This window comes from Zeus faber (assembly GCF_960531495.2).
Source record: "Zeus faber genome assembly, chromosome: 4".
Lineage (NCBI taxonomy): Eukaryota > Metazoa > Chordata > Actinopteri > Zeiformes > Zeidae > Zeus > Zeus faber.
The window spans coordinates 37,647,082-37,666,992 of record NC_137191.1 but is presented as its reverse complement, the minus strand read 5'-3'; the positions used below and the strand labels follow the sequence as shown (position 1 = coordinate 37,666,992).

General features: G+C 46.0%; 1 protein-coding gene across 1 annotated transcript; it reads right to left on the bottom strand.

Annotated features, from left to right (window-relative positions):
* Positions 1 to 2,102: 2,102 nt before the first annotated feature.
* Positions 2,103 to 19,911, bottom strand: rcor3 (REST corepressor 3). The gene is made up of 12 exons (XM_079999812.1): positions 19,766 to 19,911; positions 19,104 to 19,160; positions 16,242 to 16,319; positions 16,007 to 16,059; positions 15,746 to 15,907; positions 12,685 to 12,803; positions 11,599 to 11,677; positions 9,490 to 9,711; positions 7,205 to 7,282; positions 6,902 to 6,959; positions 6,242 to 6,486; positions 2,103 to 3,371 (listed from the first exon to the last, which is right to left on the bottom strand). Exons 1-12 carry the CDS (start codon positions 19,875 to 19,877, stop codon positions 3,099 to 3,101), a joined length of 1,536 nt encoding a protein of 511 aa, XP_079855938.1. The 5' UTR covers positions 19,878 to 19,911; the 3' UTR covers positions 2,103 to 3,098.

The following is a 19,911-nucleotide window of genomic DNA, read 5'->3' as shown; positions in this document are numbered from 1 at the left end:
GAGAGACAGACGATGGGTTTGAGACGATACCAGTTTATTGTAGAGAGGGGGCTAGATGGAACAAGCCTGGAGCCGGTGGATACATGCCATGACAAGGGCTCCTCTCTTAAATATGTGGGGATGAGGGTTTTACCTGTTGTACGTTAGACCAATTAACAAGCAACAGGTGTACAGCCACAGTGATCCTGGACCCAATTACCTAGACCCAGGACAGGTGTGGCTGCTCAAACCACACCATCCCCACACCACACCCAGAAATACTGAATGAAGGTGGGTAACGCCAGACCGCCTGACTTTTTAGGGAGTTGTGGAATGGCTTTCTTAACGTGTGGGGGTGTATTAGTCCATAGAAATGAGGACACCATCTGATGTAGTTTGTTCATTACAACTGGAATGTGTTGGAACAGGTATAAGAGTTAGGGGAGCTTACCCCCCCTTTCTTGCTCGTTCAGAGCAAGAAAGGGAGGCGTATAAGAGGAAAGAAGGAGAAAAAGAGGCATTAGAGCTGTTCAATTAACATGTGTTGACATTGTTTATTATAAAATTGGTTGGGACTGTTAAGATGTGAAATGGAGATAAAACAGAAGGAAAAGGGAAACTCAAGCTACACTTTTATTGAATTTTTCTAAAATGAAGAACTCTGTTGTGTATTTTATTTTTAAATCCTGCCCTTATTTGACTTCAAAGCAGAAAAACATTTATTTATTATTAAACTTATAATTTATAATCCCTCCAGTTCAATGGGAAAACTCACAATAGATAATGTTGAAATATTATTGGATTGAACTATATTTGGTTTGACAGTTAGTTGGTGAAGCTGACACAACTACCGCTACCTCAATATACATCACAGCACAGAATCATAACACAAGTTAGACATTATGATGTTCTGGACCTTTGCTTGAGCATATTTCCTCTAACTGGGTGTTAGGGTCAGGGTCTAATTGACCTCTGTGTCCTACACCTACTGTATATTAGACCAGTCTACACCCAAACAGAAAGTTCAGTTCACCTGCTTCACCATGAGGAACACCACATATGTGATTCTCAGAGTACAAGTACTCCAACCTCAGAGTAAAAGTACTACTACCTCAGAGTAATTCCAATGTGCCACCATGGTACGGTGGTGCAGTGCATTGCACTGCTGCCTCACAGCAAGACCACCTCACACCCTTCATTTAGGTCAGTGTTTACATTCCACTGCAGGTCAACTCGCAGCACAAGCAGCGGCTGCTAACCGGTCAGATACTAGATGCAGAGAGAAAGCACCCGCACTCCCTGGTTATCGTTCTCAGGGCAGGATGCACCGGGTCGAGACGAGAGACAGCAGGAGGCGATGCTGAAAACTGTATTTTGTGTTGGTAGTCCCCATGTCTGTTATCGGGGTTACACAACCCCCCCCCCACCCCCCGGTGAAGCTGTGAAGAGTTTGAGTAAGTGAACATATTACGTGTGGTTAATGGGGGGGGGGTTCAAGTTTACATTGTGTAGTAGTACGTTAGTTATCGTTTATTTCCGTTTTTTGGCTGGTTTTCAAATTGGTGCAATTGCTACTACTAACCTGAACCTTAACCTGTGCATTATATTTATTATTATCTATGATGGTTTTATGGAGAAGCCGCCATCTTGTCTTTGGAAAAAACATGATTCCATGTCCTGGGTCTCGGTAATTTGGGCCCGAGATCAGTGTGGCTGTACACCTGTTGCTCATTGATTGGTCTATCGATCAACAGGTAAAACCTCCATCTCCACACGCACTCCCCACACGAGAGGAGCGCTTGTCATGACGTGTCCATCTGCTCCGGGCTTATTCCACCTAGCCAACTCTCTACAATAAACTAGTGTGTTTCAACCCCCTCGTCTGTCGCTCTCTTGGAGGTCCTGCCCTTGCGTCTCGGGACTCCCGCACCACTAGCTCACTGAAGGAAACACACCTTAAGAAAACGTCCTGTCCCGGGTCAAGCCCATCAGTGCCACTGGGGCGCTGATTTCCCTGACCCGCCGCAGGTGCACCGCCACAGGAAGAAGCCCGTGCCACCTTCTCACACCGCGACTTAACCACTCCCCTTGGTCTGCCACACAACGTTAAGTGAAGCTTTGATGCATTTAATTAACTAATTTAGAAACATTTCACATAGAAAACACGAGGCTTCAGAACACAAACTATTCATCATATTTTTCATATTCATCATATTGAAACATCAGCTCCATCATGGTTTTCACAGTGAGTTACAGAACGAAGGAAAATAAACTTTTTAAAGAAACAGAAATATCAGAACGAGGATTCAGTGGTTTGAAATAAACACTCTTATCATCTCTCCATCCATTTAAACCTATTTCTCTCCCTTCATCCATCATGCTGAATGTTTCAATGCTGTGTGAATGACAGTTTCACATCAGAAACCAAATACTTATTTAGTAACGTACTAGTACACACAGGGTACTCTGGTCAGGTACTAGTACACACAAAGTACTCAGCAGTCTGACAGGTCTGTGTTGACTTTAAAAGATCACTTCTCTAATTTAAGTGTGCACACTCGAGCTGCAGCTTCTCTGAGTTTACATTCAGTCCGATGGGGCAAACGGCAGAACTTAAAGGAGCATTCAGTCTACTTTTAGAAAACAGGAAACTCACATTTTGTTTAGAATAATAATGCCACCTTTTATCTAGAACACTTTTCACATCCAGCAGGTTGCCAGTAGGAAGCGAAACAACTTCCTGTTTCTAGTCTCATATATTAGCGTTAGCATGTAGCCAACTGAAGTCTGTCTGATCATAATGTGAGTTTCCTGTTTTCTAAAAGTAGACTGGACTGAATCTAAACTCAGAGAGAACATTTTCAATCACTTCACATATAAATAAAATAGAATAATATAGAATATAGAAATGTTAATATGTACAGGGGACACATTGATCTGTGGTTACCATGGTAACAGGTAAATAAATAACTATTGACGGATGCTAAATGTTGTTGAATATTAAAACATTATTAAAACAAACATTATTATACAGACGCCACCTCATCAAAATATTCATATTCCTGTTTCCTTTCCGCAGACAGGGAGTTCATAGCTTTCGACAGGAACCAAGATGGCTGCTAGTGGAGGATGCCAGAGGGGGCGGAATCAGGTGGCGCGGGGGGGCGGGGGTTGAGGCGGGGGGGCAGGGCACCGGTGGGCCGGATAAGGGGGGGGGGCTGTTGGAGTGCTGGGCGGGGGTGCAGAAAGCGGACCTGCTGCTGCAGGGGGGGGGGCTGCCGGTGCAGGGCGGGGGTGGACGGCAGGGAGGGGCGGAGCAGCGGGGGGGGCTGGTGGAGGGCGGCAGGGGCGTGGCTTAACGAGGCCGCAGGAGATAACGAGGTCACATGACCCTGAGGAGAGAGGAGAGCAAGTCTGAGAAGATTCCTGAAGAAAGTTCCTTACAAGAAGGTTCCTCTGAGGAAAGTTCCTCACAAGAAGGTTCCTCTGAGGAATGTTCCTCACAAGAAAGTTCCTCACAAGAAGGTTCCTCTTAGGAAGGCTCCTCTGAGGAAAGTTCCTCACAAGAAAGTTCTTCTCAAGAAGGCTCCTCTGAGAAAGGTTCCTCACAAGAAGGTTCCTCACAAGAAGGTTCCTCACAAGAAGGCTCCTCTGAGGCAGGTCCCTCACAAGAAGCTTCCTCTGATGAACGTTCCTCACAAGAAGGCTCCTATGAGGAAGGTTCCTCTGATGAAGGTTCCTCACAAGAAGGCTCCTCTGAGGAAGGTTCCTCTGATGAAAGTTCTTCGCAAGAAGGCTCCTCTGAGGAAGATTCCTCTGAGGAAGGTTCCTCTTAAGAAAGCTCCTCTGAGGAAAGTTCCTCACGAGAAAGTTCCTCACAAGAAGGCTCCTCTGAGGCAGGTCCCTCACAAGAAGCTTCCTCTGATGAACGTTCCTCACAAGAAGGCTCCTCTGAGGAAAGTTCCTCACAAGAAGGTTCCTCTGAGGAATGTTCCTCACAAGAAAGTTCCTCACAAGAAGGTTCCTCTTAGGAAGGCTCCTCTGAGGAAAGTTCCTCACAAGAAAGTTCTTCTCAAGAAGGCTCCTCTGAGAAAGGTTCCTCACAAGAAGGTTCCTCACAAGAAGGTTCCTCACAAGAAGGCTCCTCTGAGGCAGGTCCCTCACAAGAAGCTTCCTCTGATGAACGTTCCTCACAAGAAGGCTCCTATGAGGAAGGTTCCTCTGATGAAGGTTCCTCACAAGAAGGCTCCTCTGAGGAAGGTTCCTCTGATGAAAGTTCTTCGCAAGAAGGCTCCTCTGAGGAAGATTCCTCTGAGGAAGGTTCCTCTTAAGAAAGCTCCTCTGAGGAAAGTTCCTCACGAGAAAGTTCCTCACAAGAAGGCTCCTCTGAGGCAGGTCCCTCACAAGAAGCTTCCTCTGATGAACGTTCCTCACAAGAAGGCTCCTCTGAGGAAGGTTCCTCTGATGAAGGTTCCTCACAAGAAGGCTCCTCTGAGGAAGGTTCCTCAGGGAAGGTTTCTCACAAGAAGCTTCCCCTGATGAAGGTTCCTCACAAGAAGGTTCCTCTGAAGAAAGTTTCTCACAAAAAGGTTCCTCTGAGGAAGGTTCCTCATAGGAAGGTTCCTCTGAGGAAGGTTCCTCATAGGAAGGTTCCTCATAAGAAGGTTCCTCATAAGAAGGTTCCTCATGGAGGTTCCTCTGAGGAATGTTTCTCACAAGAAGGTTCTTCCGAAGAAAGTTCCTCTGGGGAAGGTTCCTGCCAATGAGGTTCCTCTGAAGAAAGTGCCTCTCTGGTAGGTTCCTCTGAGGAAGGTTTCTCACAAGGAGGTGTCTCTAAAAGTTCCTCTGAGGAAGGTTCTTCTTAGGAAGGTTCCTCTGGAGAAGATTCCTCTGAGGAAGGTTCCTCACAAGGGGTTTCCTCTGAGGAAAGTTCCTCACAAGAAGGCTCCTCTGAGGAAGATTCCTCTGAGGAAGGTTCCTCTTAAGAAAGCTCCTCTGAGGAAAGTTCCTCACGAGAAAGTTCCTCACAAGAAGGCTCCTCTGAGGCAGGTCCCTCACAAGAAGCTTCCTCTGATGAACGTTCCTCACAAGAAGGCTCCTCTGAGGAAGGTTCCTCTGATGAAGGTTCCTCACAAGAAGGCTCCTCTGAGGAAGGTTCCTCTGATGAAGGTTCCCCACAAGAAGGCTCCTCTGAGGAAGGTTCCTCAGGGAAGGTTTCTCACAAGAAGCTTCCCCTGATGAAGGTTCCTCACAAGAAGGTTCCTCTGAAGAAAGTTTCTCACAAAAAGGTTCCTCTGAGGAAGGCTCCTCATAGGAAGGTTCCTCGTAGGAAGGTTCCTCATAAGAAGGTTCCTCATAAGAAGGTTCCTCATGGAGGTTCCTCTGAGGAATGTTTCTCACAAGAAGGTTCTTCCGAAGAAAGTTCCTCTGGGGAAGGTTCCTGCCAATGAGGTTCCTCTGAAGAAAGTTCCTCTCTGGTAGGTTCCTCTGAGGAAGGTTTCTCACAAGGAGGTGTCTCTAAAAGTTCCTCTGAGGAAGGTTCTTCTTAGGAAGGTTCCTCTGGAGAAGATTCCTCTGAGGAAGGTTCCTCACAAGGGGTTTCCTCTGAGGAAAGTTCCTCACAAGAAGGTTCCTCTGATGAAGGTTCCTCACAAGAAGGCTCCTCTGAGGAAGGTTCCTCTGATGAAGGTTCCTCACAAGAAGGCTCCTCTGAGGAAGGTTCCTCTGATGAAGGTTCCTCAAAAGAAGGCTCCTCTGAGGAAGGTTCCTCTGAGGAAGGTTTCTCACAAGAAGCTTACCCTGATGAAGGTTCCTCACAAGGTTCCTCTGAAGAAAGTTCCTCACAAAAAGGTTCCTCTGAGGAAGGCTCCTCATAGGAAGGTTCCTCAAAAGAAGGTTCCTCATAGGAAGGTTCCTCATAAGAATGTTCCTCATGGAGGTTCCTCTGAGGAAGGTTCCTCTGAGGAAGGTTCCTCACAAGAAAGTTCCTCTGAGGGAGCTTCCTCTGAAGGTTCCTCACAAGAAGGTTCCTCACAAGAAGGTTCCTCTAAAGAAGGTTCCTCACAAGAAGGTTCCTCTGAGCAGGCTTCCTCTGAAGTTCCTTTGGGGAAGGTTCCTCACAAGAAGGTTCCTCTGAGGAAGGTTCCTCACAAGGCGGTTCCTCTGAAGGTTAATCTGAGGAAGGTTCCTCTTGGGAAGGTTCCCCTGAGGAAGGGTCCTCTGAGGGTTCCTCTGAGCTGTCTCACAAGCGATGTGATCATACCTCCTCGTCCTCTTCGTCCGTGCTTTTTCCTGACGGTGTGCTGGAGCTGTTCTTTCCCTCCTCTCCAGAGGGGGCGCCGTCTCTACTCGGCACCCGCGTTCCCTGCTCCGCTTCCCACTCCTGAAGAACCTCCTCCAGGTTAAATCGCCGCCGGTAGTTGACAAAGAAGTTCTTCACCTGGCCCAGCGTCTTGTTCCCGATGACATCAGCGATGGCCTGGAAGTCCTTCCCGTACTTCCGGACGCCTGAGGAATGGGTATGCATCAGAACCTGCTGATCCACCAGACCAGGACCCCCTGATTCACCGGACTGGGACCCGTTGATCCACTGGACCAGGACCCGCTGATCCACAGGACCAGGACCTTCAGACCCACCGGACCAGGACCCTCTGATCCATCCGACCAGGACCCACTGATCCACCGGACCAGTAAAAGATTAAGACTTGTTTATAAGACATCATTTATAAATCTATTTTCAAACTCTACATGAAGGAGGTTTCAAACTTCAGAATCAGGGTGAATGTCCAGGTGAGCAAACTATTTCCTGTTCTGCCATTTCCCCTGACATATTATGGGATGTGAAACCCAGATGCAGTTTGTTCGATGGCCACTAGGTGTATGCGGGCTTTAGTAAAACAGGAAGCAGAAGAACACTCTTTACCTTGAACAGCCAGCAGCTGTTCGTCCGTGGTCCAGCGGGCGTTGATCTTCTGGTTGTTCTAAAAACCACAAAGAGGGCGGGGCTTATTGTTGTGGACTGTTCAGCAACTCCAGAGGCCAGAACCTGTAGCCTGGCCGGGTTCTGGACTCGTCTTAACGTTAAATGGTCGCTCTGGTCTACAGGAAGCTCAGCTCCTTTAGATCAAGATCATATGACTTGATGCTCACCAAGATGGATGTGCACCACAGAGCCCCTCTGGTGACTCCATGTCATTACAACACATCTCCAGCCGCTTGAACTCACCTCCGGGAGCCGGAAGGAGCTGATCCCGGCCTCCACCAGAAGCTTCAGGCTGCTGTTCATCTGCTTGGAGTTTTGGACCTGGAGAGCAGAGAGGATACCTTACAGCCCCATGACCTCCCGAACCCCATGACCTCCAATACCTCAAAACCCATGCCACCAAAACCCATGACATCCAAAACCCATGACTTCCCAAATACCAGAGTTTCCTTTGTCCGGTAATTACCGGTTTTGCTCTGGTAAATCAGTTGAAGTACGACATATTTAAATCTCTCCGGTCATAATAATTCCCCAAAGCACAATTTGAACTAGTGCCAGGCAATAAAACCCTAACTATCACCATATGTTTTTCCTCAATGTTTAAATAAAACAGGCTCGATTGTTTTGATAAAAAATAATTCTGCAGATCTGTCCATTTCCACATTCGGCAAGTTACAACAGGAAGCCAAGTGGATTGGACGATCTAAAGCTAACCTTTCACTTCTAACCAATCAAGTTTGTCGATATAGAAATAAGCCCCGCCCACAGGTTGTGCTTGTACACAGAGCAGCAGCAAAAAGATGATGCATCCTTGACAAGGACACAACATAAGTAGTTCGGTGTTTTTTTGGATATTTAGGTTCCGGCCCAAAGCAGATGCGATATATTCATTGTTTAAAATATGTCGATGAGACGCAAACACCACAAATTTTATTAATTATTTACACCTACGTTATTTATTTTGTTTTTCATTTGATCAAAATGTTATGTTCATGAAATGTTAAATACATTTTAAATAATCTGCTCTTGTAACTTATTGTTCATGAACTGAAATTATTATTAACATTACATTTTACATTTAGTCATTTAGCAGACGCTTTTATCCAAAGCGACTTACAATTGTTCAAACAGCGACGGACGCAGCCATCAGGAGCAATTAGGGGTTAAGTGTCTTGCTCAAGGACACTACAGCATGCTAGCAGGAGGAGTCTGGGATCCAACCAGCAACCTTTAGATCACTAGACCAACAGCTCTACCGCCTGAGCTAGAGCTGTTGGTCTAGTGATCTAAAGGTTGCTGGTTCGATCCCAGGCTCCTTATGTTGTGTAGTAGTAATATTCATATTGATTTATTTATTTTTAAAATGGCGTTAATTGACGGGACTTATTTTAAATACTGAATAAATAAACTATCAATCTACACGCCTAGATGATGTCATTCTTTTTACACACTGTGCAGCAATTGTTTTAAGCTCAATAAACATATGTTTTTCAGGAACATTGAACTCTCCCAGGACACGTGGACCGGCACCAATTTGTTCTAATGGAAACTCTGCAAAATCGTTGACCTCCAAAACCCCATGACCTCCAAAACCTCAAAATCCATGACCTCCAAAACCTCATGACCTATAAAACCTAAAAATCAATGACCTCCAAAACCCCATGACCGACAAAACCTCAAAACCCTATGACCCCCAAAACCCCATAACTCCCAAAACCTCATGACCTCCAACACCTCCTGACGGCGAAAACCCCATGTTCCCCCAAACATCCAAACCCCATGACCTCCAAAATCCCATGACCTCCAAAACCTCAAAACCCCATGACTCCCAAAACCCCAAGACCTCCAAAACCTCATGACCGCCAAAACCCCTTCAAGATTCAAGATTTTTATTTGTCACATACATATACATACTTCCATACATATATGCAGTGAAATGTAATGCAACGCACCCGGTGATAGCACACAAGAAGTCCTAGGAAAAAGTACTAAAATAAAATAAAATAAAAAGTAGAAAATTCCTTTCTAATAGACCGACTAACTGACTCCTAAAACGTAATACAGTAAGTGGAATACTTATAGAATAAGATAAAAAATATATAGAATAAAATACAATAAAAAATAAATTGAAATAAAATGGAATAGGTTGAAGGATTATGGCTATGTATATACAGATATGTGCATTTAAAGTGGCATGTGAATTAAAGTGGCATGTGAATGTGAATAGTGTGAGGTAGTGTTTGGGATAATACAGCACAGTATACAACAGTACGGCGCAGCAATACGGCATCACGAACAACCCTGAACAGTGATACAGTATGCGGTACAGTATGCTACATACAGTACAGTAGGTAGTGGAGCCTAGTGCATGGCTCAGTTAGGACCCCTGGTGAGGTCAGCGTTGACAGTTTGTTCCCTCAAACTTCCAAACCCCATGACTCCAAAACCCCATGACCTCCAAATCCTCAAAACCCCATGACCTCCAAAACCCCAAGAGCTTCAAAACCCCCACACCTCTATCACCCTACCTGTCTTTTGAGGGACACCAGCTCCAGGTCCAGCTGCCGCAGCAGGCCACAGGCAGCGCTGCTGCTGCAGGACACAGCCAGCACATCGTCCTGGCTCAGGTACATGCCCTTTGGAGGACGACACTTGGCCCTCTGGTGGTGGCGGTGCTGCAGGGTCTGGTGCTCCCGGCGGACCGCACCCAGCTTGGAGGGTCCCAAGGGCTGGGGGTCCGATAGGCTCTGCTGCAGGAGACATGCAAGTCAGGACCCAAACATCTGGACTGGGTGTGACTTCAAGAGCCTTCTGCCGGTTCCCAACTTTTAATCATTTTAAAAGGCATGGCAGTGATCCTCCATTGATACATAGATTCTTGATATAATCATATGCAGGTTTCAATAATAAGGGAGTACACAAACATAAATTATCATGAATGTATTGTTTGCTTTTATTTCAGGTTAATTTAAATTTATTTTTATATCAAAGGGTTAGGGTTTGTTATATTTCACTGTTTAAACAGACACTGTTGGAACCGGGGCAACCAGGCAAAAACTAGCCAAAACTAGTCAAACTAGTTCGAAAAATCGAGATACTAGTTATGAAACTAGACATACTAGTTATAAAAATAGTCATACTAGTTATTAAACTAGACTCACCAGTTATAAAACTAGAAATACTAGTTATTACATTACATTTAGTCATTTAGCAGACGCTTTTATCCAAAGCGACTTACAATTGTTCAAACACCGACGGACGCAGCCATCAGGAGCAATGAGGGGTTAAGTGTCTTGCTCAAGGACACTACAGCATGCTAGCAGGAGGAGCCTGGGATCCAACCAGCAACCTTTAGATCACTAGACCACCAGCTCTACCTCCTGAGCTACCATCCCCGTAGTTATAAAGATACATACTAGTTATAAAACTAGACACACTAGCTATAAAGATAGACATACTAGTTATGAAACTAGACATACTAGTTCTAAAACCAGACACATAAGTTATAAAACTAGACATACTAGTTTTACACATAGACATACTAGTTATTAATCTAGACATATTAGTTATAAACCTAGACATACTAGTTATAAAACTAGACATACTAGTTGTGAATCTAGACATACTAGTTATAAACCTAGACATACTAGTTATAACACTAGAGATACTAGTTATAGTCATTCTCAGTGTATTCTTATGTAATAAGCAGGATAACGTACAGCCAGACGGTCGTTATCTAACTAAAACCCCTTTCCCACAATCTGAATCTGGAACATTGCTGGATAATATACATCCAGTTAAGTCAGTAGGTAGTCATTCCCACATTGGCTCGTGTCTAATATCTTCGCTCCCCTTCTCCCCACCCCATGGACTCTTCCCTGACTGAGACGGAAGAGCCCCCGTCCCTGGACACAATAACCTCAATGTTTTTTATCAGTGTGATCATTTCAACCTGTCCGCTCCCTCCCTCCATGCTCCGGTGGTGCCGGCGGGCAAGAGAAGTGCTTGGTCCATGATGTCCCCGCACCGCACAACAAACTGTAAAAGACGTCTAGGGTCTTAGCTGCATTTTTAAGAAGAAAAATAATAAAATGTAAGAATATAAAGACTGTCTCCCTAGAGACTGGACGTCTTTCAGTTTCTCGTCTGTGCAGCCGAGCTCCACGCTTCGGATCGAACTCGTCATTTTTCAGAATGTTTTGTTTTCTTGCCGAAAACAAATAACTTTGGAAATATTTGTACAAAATAAACATTCAGAAAAACACAGTATTTGTACTTTATTTTGATTCAGCTCCACCCATACTTTACAGCAATGTTACTGCTTCCATTCCCACACACTTCCATTCACAGCCATACTGGAAATTTCCAAAATGATACAAGATGGATAGTGGGGAGATTTAGGGAAGGACTTTTAGAAACATCAACACCGGATCTTGTTCCCACATGACACCAACACGGAACACTGCTGCTAGATTTACACCTTTCAGTGCACGTGGGAAAGGGGCTTCATTTTACAGTGTTGCTCAGCTCCTTGCCATTTATATATTTTATATTATTTTCTTTTTATATTGTTATTGTGATTATTATTAGTTTATGTATTCCATATGTCAGTGTTATATATTAGTTTATATCTTCACCTCCTTCTTGCTCTCCCTGTTCGGGTCGTAGTCGCTGTCGTTCGCTTCCACAGGATTTGCTTCATCCAGGTCTTCATCACTGCAGAGACAGGTGCAGAGAGACAGGGGGAGAGAGACCAGTAGAGAGAGAGAGACATGTAGAGAGAGACCAATAGAGAGAGAGAGAGACAGGTAGAGAGAGAACAGCAGAGTAACCGGTGGAGAGAGAGACAGGTAGAGACACAGAAAGAGACAGGTGAAGAGTGAGACAGGTGGAGAGAGAACAGTAGAGAGACCGACAGGTGGAGAGAGAGACCGATTAGTTTTTCCTATGACAACATTTGCATCCAGTCAGCAAAATCCTGTAGGCCAGTGTGTGTATTGCAGTGTGTACTAGTGCGTACTAGTACCTGCCGTCCTGGCTGCTCCTGGACGCCAGTGTGTGTACTATTGAGTACTAGTACCTGTCATCCTGGCGGCTCCTAGAGGCCAGTGTGTGTATTGCAGTGTGTACTAGTGTGTACTAGTACCGGTCGTCCTGGTGGCTCCTGGTGGCCAGTGTGTGTATTACAAAGTGTACTAGTGTGTACGAGTACCTATCATCCTGGTGGCTCCTGGAGGCCAGTGTGTGTATTACAGTGTGTACTAGCGTGTACTAGTACCTGTCATCCTGGCGGCTCCTGGAGGCCAGTGTGTGTATTACAGTGTGTACTGGTACCTGTCATCCTGGTGGCTCCTGGAGGCCAGTGTGTGTATTAGTGTGTATAAGTGTGTACTAGTACCTGTTGTCTTGGCGGCTCCAGGGGGCCAGTGTGTGTATTGCAGTGTGTACTGATGTAAACTCGTACATTTTGTCCTGGCGGCTCCTGGAGGCCAGTGTGTGTATTACAGCTTGTACTAGTGTGTACTAGTACCTGTCATCCTGGCGGCTCCTGGAGGCTAGTGTGTGTATTACAGTGTGGATTAAGTGTGTACCTATGGTCCTGGCGGCTCCTGAAGGGTAGTGTGTATATTACAGCATATACTAGTGTGTACTAGTTCCTGTCATGCTGGCGGCTCCTTGACGCTGCTGTGTTTATTAGAGCCTGTACAAGTGTGTAGTAGTACCTGTCGTCCTGGCGGCTGGCAAGCTTGCGGGCCTGTCGGTCCATCAGACTGGTTCTGCAGCGAGTTTTCTTCCAGGTATAGTAGTACTTCACCAGGCTCGACATGGACTTGTCTGGTAACTAAAAACACATTATATACACATTACATAGACATTGTACGCACAATAAATATACTGTACATATATTATATTTATACCCAATACTGCCTCTAGCCTGGGGTGTTTATTCATTTGATGACATATCATTACCATAAACATGTTCACAATATCTGCTGATAAGTAATGTTAAATATACACATAAATATATAAACAGTGTGTATATATATATATATATATATATATACACACGTACGCACGCACGTATATATATATACATGCGCGTATATATATATATATATATATATATATATATATACGCACGCACGCACGCACGCACGCACGCACGCACGCACACACACACACACACACACACACACACACACACACACACACACACACACACACACACACACACACACACACACACACACACACACACACTACTCACAAAAAGTTAGGGATATTCGGCTTTTGGTTGAAATTTATGGAAAATATAAAAAGTTCACGCTACAGTAATATGATGAAAGTAGGGCATTTAAGAAGAAGATACAATGGTGATTTCCTCATCTCAAACAATTGATTGACACAAAAGCCAACAACAGTGGTGGGTTTACCACAACAACAAATGTCAACGTCTCAATAACTTGTCATGTGGTCTTGAGCATCAATTACAGCTTGACAAGGACGTCTCATGCCGTTCACAAGTCGACTTCTTGTCTGCTGAGGCCTGGCCCCCCACTCTTCTTGAAGGGGGCCCTCAGGTCATTGAGGTTCTGGGGTACAGGGTTAGGAGCCTCTACACGGCCACTCAGCTCATCCCATAGGTTTTCTATGGGATTCAGGTCTGGAGAAAGTGCAGGCCACTCCATTTGAGGTGCCCCAGTCTCCAGCAGCCGTTCCCTAATGATGCCACCTCCATGAGCTGGAGCATTGTCGTCCATGAAGATGAAATGAGGCCTGTGTTGTTCATGCAGGGGCACAATGACTGGATGAATGATGTCATTCAGGTAGTATGGGCTTGTCACTGTACCATTCACAAAGTGTAGGACAGTTCTGTATTGACTAGACACACCTGCTAACCCTAAGCTCAGTGGCCACTTCCCTCTTACAATATCCTGTTTGAAGCCTCACAAGGCGAGCTAATGTTGATCAGTTGTTATGTGTTGTCTTGGTCTCATGATGTCAAAATGTGAACAGCATGATGAAGAGGACTGTTTAAATATCAATTCTAATTGAACCAGGAAATGTATTGGTCGATTCATGGATCAAACACCTTTCGTGAATTTTGCCGTTCAGCTCATTGTTAGAGAACAGCAAGTTGTGCAAAAAGTACTGAAACATTGAACAGTTGGACATGTGCATTCAAAAGTTTAGAGAAGGTCAAATGAAGTTCACCTGTCAAGGTTATAGTGCATTTTACGTTCATCCTGAAATTTCACCCAAAAGCCGAATATCCCTAACTTTTTGTGAGTAGTGTATGTATATATATATATATATATATATATATATATATATATTAGGAGTGTCAAGATTCTGATCCAAATCTGATTGAAATTAGTGTATACACACACACACACACACACACACACACACACACACACACACACACACACACACACACACACACACACACACACACACACACACACACACACACACACACATACCCGTTAGACATCACTTCCTGTCCCCCTAGACCTCTCCAACATATCACTTCCAGCTAGAACTCTCCATCACATCACGTCATGTCCCCCTAGACCTCTCCATCACATCACGTCATGTCCCCCTAGACCTCTCCATCACATCACTTCCTGTCCCGCTAGACCTCACCATCACATCACATATGCCGTTTCTCAATACCAAGTACGCGAAATCCGGACTTGCGGACTTGGTAGTTCAGACTTTTCGATAAAATGGGCGGAGCAAGTCCACATCCGGGCATTTGGACTGGACTTGGCTTGATGCGTACTTTGAATTGGAACAGTACTTGGGCTGCGACTGATGACGTTTCACAAGTCCACAAGAACATAAGTACAGACAAGAACACAGATTGAGAAAGGGCCTCACTGTCCCGCTAGACTTCTCCAAAACATCACTTCCTGTCCCGCTAGAACTCTCCAACATGTCACTTCCTGTCCTGCTAGACCTCTCCATCACATCACTTCCTGTCCCGCTAGACCTCTCCATCATATCACTTCCTGTCCCGTTAGACCTCTCCATTACATCGCTTCCTGTCCCGCTAGACCTCTCCAACACATCACTTCCTGTCCCGCTAGAACTCTCCAACATGTCACTTCCTGTCCTGCTAGACCTCTCCATCACATCACTTCCTGTCCCGCTAGATCTCTCCATCACATCACTTCCTGTCCCGCTAGTCCTCTCCATCACATCACTTCCTGCCCCACTAGACCTCTTCAACACATCACTTCCTGTCACACTAGACTTCTCCAACACATCACTTCCTGTTCCGCTGGAAACGTCAGAAACCAAACCTCAGAGCAACAAAAGCTCAGCTCTGCAGCAGTGCAGTACGCTACGCCTGCTACCATTTGGCTCACACAAACTAACCCTAACTAGGTTGGGTCGGGATTAGGTTACATTAGGATTAACTAGGTTAGGTTGGGAGTAGGTTAGATTAGGATTAACCAGGTTAGGTTTGGATTAGGTTATGGTTAACTAGGTTAGGTTGGGATTAGGTTAGAATAGGATGAACTAGGTTAGGTTGGGATAGGGTTATAGTAGGATTTAGTAGGTTAAATTGGGATTAGGTTAGAGTATGATTAACTAGGTTTGGTTGGGATTAGATCAGATTAGTATTTACTAGGTTAGGTTGGGATTAGGTTAGATTAGGATTAACTAGGTTAGGTTGGAATTAGGACAGATTAGGATTAACTAGGTTAGGTAAGGTTTAGTTTAGACTGGGATTAAATAGGTTAGGTTGGGATTAGGTTAAATTGGGATTACCATCTGCTGGATGCGGTGGAAGCTCTTGCCGTGGAAGCTGAAGGCCTGCTCAAACAGGACCTTGTCCTCCACCGTCCACTCGTCGGGGAAGGGGGTGAAGTTGGGGAGGTCAGCCAGGGAACGCTCCACACTGTGCTGGTGCCAGAACAGCATCCCAAGGGCCTGCAGTACACAGAAAGTAGTCAGTAAATACTGTATAGTACTCATAGTCAACACATGGAGCACTCTGCACTGTATGTACTGTACTACAGTACTCCGTACCTGTTCCACATTGTATCCATGTTTCTCCTTCGCGATGGCGATGTATTCATCCACTGGAACACATTTATTAATTAATTTTCTGATTTAGTCTGATAAATCAGGTGATTTAATCTGCTTAAAAATGTGATATACTGATTAACCATATGATTTAATCTGATTATTCATGTAATTTAATCAGATTTCTCATATGATTAAATCTGATTATTCATGGTATTTAATGTGAATCTTAACTTACACTTAGCGTCGGTGATGTTGTGGTACGGAGCCCAGACCAACATCCCTCCTCCGTCTTTCTCCGAGTACTGAGTACAACCTGAGAGATGTGGTAGTTAGTACTACACCTGTACTATACCTTTACTTTATATCTGTACTACACCTTCACTGCACCTATGACATACCTGTACTACACCTTTACTATATACCAGTACTACACCAGTACAACACTTGCAATACATATACATACAGAGGACTAAAGCTGTACTACACCTACACACAGAGAACTACACCTGCACTACACCTACACATAGAGCACTACACCTGCGCTACAACTTCACACAGAGCACTACACCTGTACTTCACCTGCACTACACCAACATAGACAGAGCACTACACCTACACACAGAGCACTACACTTGTACTACACCTGCACTACACTTACACAGAAAGGCTCCTGTTTTTTTGGAAGATAACCCGCCGGAGCCTGGGGCGCTGTTGGCACCGTGCTCCGGCGGGTTATCTTCCAAAAAACAGGAGCCTTTCTGGGTGGAGTTTGCATGTTCTCCCCGTGCTCACATGGGGTTTCCTCCACCTCACGTCAGTAAGGACCCCCACCAAAAACATGCACCATCATGGTCTGACCAGCGATGGACACTTATCACCTGGTCCCCGGGCGCGTCCACGTACGCTGCCCACTGCTCCTGGCTGTGCCCCCGGAGGAAGGACAAGCCAGGATGGGTCAAAAGCAGAGGAGCCATTTCACCGGCCACCATCAAGCATGTGCATGTGTGTGTGTGTGTGCAAGCATGTGTTGTGGAGTGTCGTGTGACGATTAAAGACTGTTTCTTCTTTCTTCTTCTTCTTTTCTACACCTGTACTACACCTGTAGCACACCTACGCACATAGCACCAAACCTGTACTACACCTCCACAACACCTAGAAACAGAGCACTACAACTTTACTACACTTGTACACAGAGCACAACACCTGTACTACACCTGCACTACACCTACATAGAGCACTATACCTGTACACAGACCACTATACCTGTACTACACCTACAGACAGAGCACAACACCTGTACTACAACTGTACAGAGCCCTACACCTGCACTACACCTGTACTAGATCTGCACTACACCTGCATTACACCTACACACAGAGCACTACACCTGTACTACACCTACACACAGAGCACTACACTTGTACTACACCTGCACTACACCTGTACACAGAGCACTACACCTGCACTACACCTACATAGAGCACTACACCTGTACCACACCCGAAGCACAGCTACACACATAGCGTCACACCTATACTATACCTCCACTACACCTAGAAACAGAGCACTTCAACTTTAGTACAACGGTACACAGAGTACTACACCTGTACTACACCTACACAGACCACTACACCTGTACTACACCTACAGACAGAGCACTGCACCCGCACTACACCCACACACAGAGCACTGCACCCGCACTACACCCACACACAGAGCACTACACACACACTACACCTGTCCTACACCTACACACAGATCACTACACCTGTACTACACTTGCACTACACCAGCACACAGAGCACTTCACCTGTACCACACCTGTACAAAGAGCACTACACCTGTACTACACCTTTACACAGAGCGCTATACCTGTACTACACCTACACACAGAGCACAACACCTGTACTATACCTGTACAGAGCCCTACACCTGCACTACACCTGTACACAGAGCACTACACCTGTACTACACCCACACTACACCTACATAGAGCACTATACCTGTACCACACCTGAAGCACACCTACACACATAGCTTCACACCTATACTATACCTCCACTACACCTAGAAACAGAACACTACAACTTTACTACACCGGTACACAGAGCACTACACCTGTACTACACCTACACAGACCACTGCACCTGTACTACACCTACACAGACCACTACACCTGTACTACACCTACACACAGAGCACTGCACCTGCACTACACCCACACACAGAGCACTACACGCGCACTACACCTACACTACACCTGTAAACAGAGCACTACACCTGCCATACACCTACACACAGAGCACTACAACAGCACACAGAGCACTACATCGGCACTACACCTGGAATAAGAGCACTTCACCTGAACTACACCTGTACAGAGCCCTACACCTGCACTACACCTGTACACAGAGCACTACACCTGTACTAGATCTGCACTACATCTGCATTACATCTACACACAGAGCACTACACCTGTACTACACCTACACACAGAGCACTACACTTGTACTACACCTGTACACAGAGCACTACACCTGTACTACACCTACACTACAACTGCACACAGAGCGCTACACCTGCACTACACCTGTACACAGAGCACTACACTTGCACTACACCTGTACACAGAGCACTATACCTGTACTACACCTGCACACAGACCACTACACCTGTACTACACCTGCACTACACATGTACTACACCTACGCTACACCTGTACACAGAGCACAACACCTGTTCACAGAGCACTACACCAGTACTACACATTTACTACACCTGCACTACACCTGTACACAGAGCACTACACCTGCACTTAATCTGTACACAGAGCACTACACCTGTACTACACCTGCACTACACATGTACTACACCTACGCTACACCTGTACACAGAGCACAACACCTGTACTACACCCGCACTACACATGTATACAGAACACTACACCTGTTCTACACCTGCACTACACCTGTACACAGAGCACTACACCTGTACTACACCTGCACTACACCTGTACACAGAGCACTACACCTGTACTACACCGGTACACAGAGCACTACACGTGTACTACGCCCTCCCCCTCCTTCCGGTAACTCACCCGGGTCCAGCTCCGGAATGCTGGCCTGGAAGTCCGCGCCCACGCGCATCCCGACATCTGCACCGAGTGAAGAAACATGAGTTAGTACCGGAACAATACCGAGACGGACCAATACCGACAGGGACAAGTACCGAGATGGACAAATGCCGAGGCAAACCAATACAGAGACGGACAAATACCAAGACGGACCAATACCGAGACGGATCAATAACTAGACGGTGAATTCCGAGACGGACCAATACCGAGACAGACCAATACCGAGGCGGACAGCTACCGAGGCGGCCAAATACCGAGACGAACCAATACCGAGGCAGATCAATACCGAGACGAACCAATACCGAGGCAGATCAATACCGAGACGGACCAATACCGAGGCAGATCAATACCGAGACGAACCAATACCGAGGCAGATCAATACCGAGACGGACCAATACCGAGGCAGATCAATACCGAGACGGACCAATACCGAGGCAGATCAATACCGAGGCGGCCAAATACCGAGACGAACCAATACCGAGACGAACCAATACCGAGACGAACCAATACCGAGACGAACCAATACCGAGACGAACCAATACCGAGGCGGACCGATATCGAGGCGGATCAATAACGAGACGGATCAATAACGTGTTGAATCTTGGTCTGGCGTCGGGGACGCGCACCGTGCTCGTCCTCGCTGCTGTCCTCCGAGCACAGCCCGTTGCTTGGGCTCCGCGTGCCGTTGGCGCGGCCCTTGCCCAGGTAGTCCGCGCCCTTGTCCATCATGCCCGGCATGCCGCCCGGGTCCGCCCGGGTCCGCCCGGGTCCG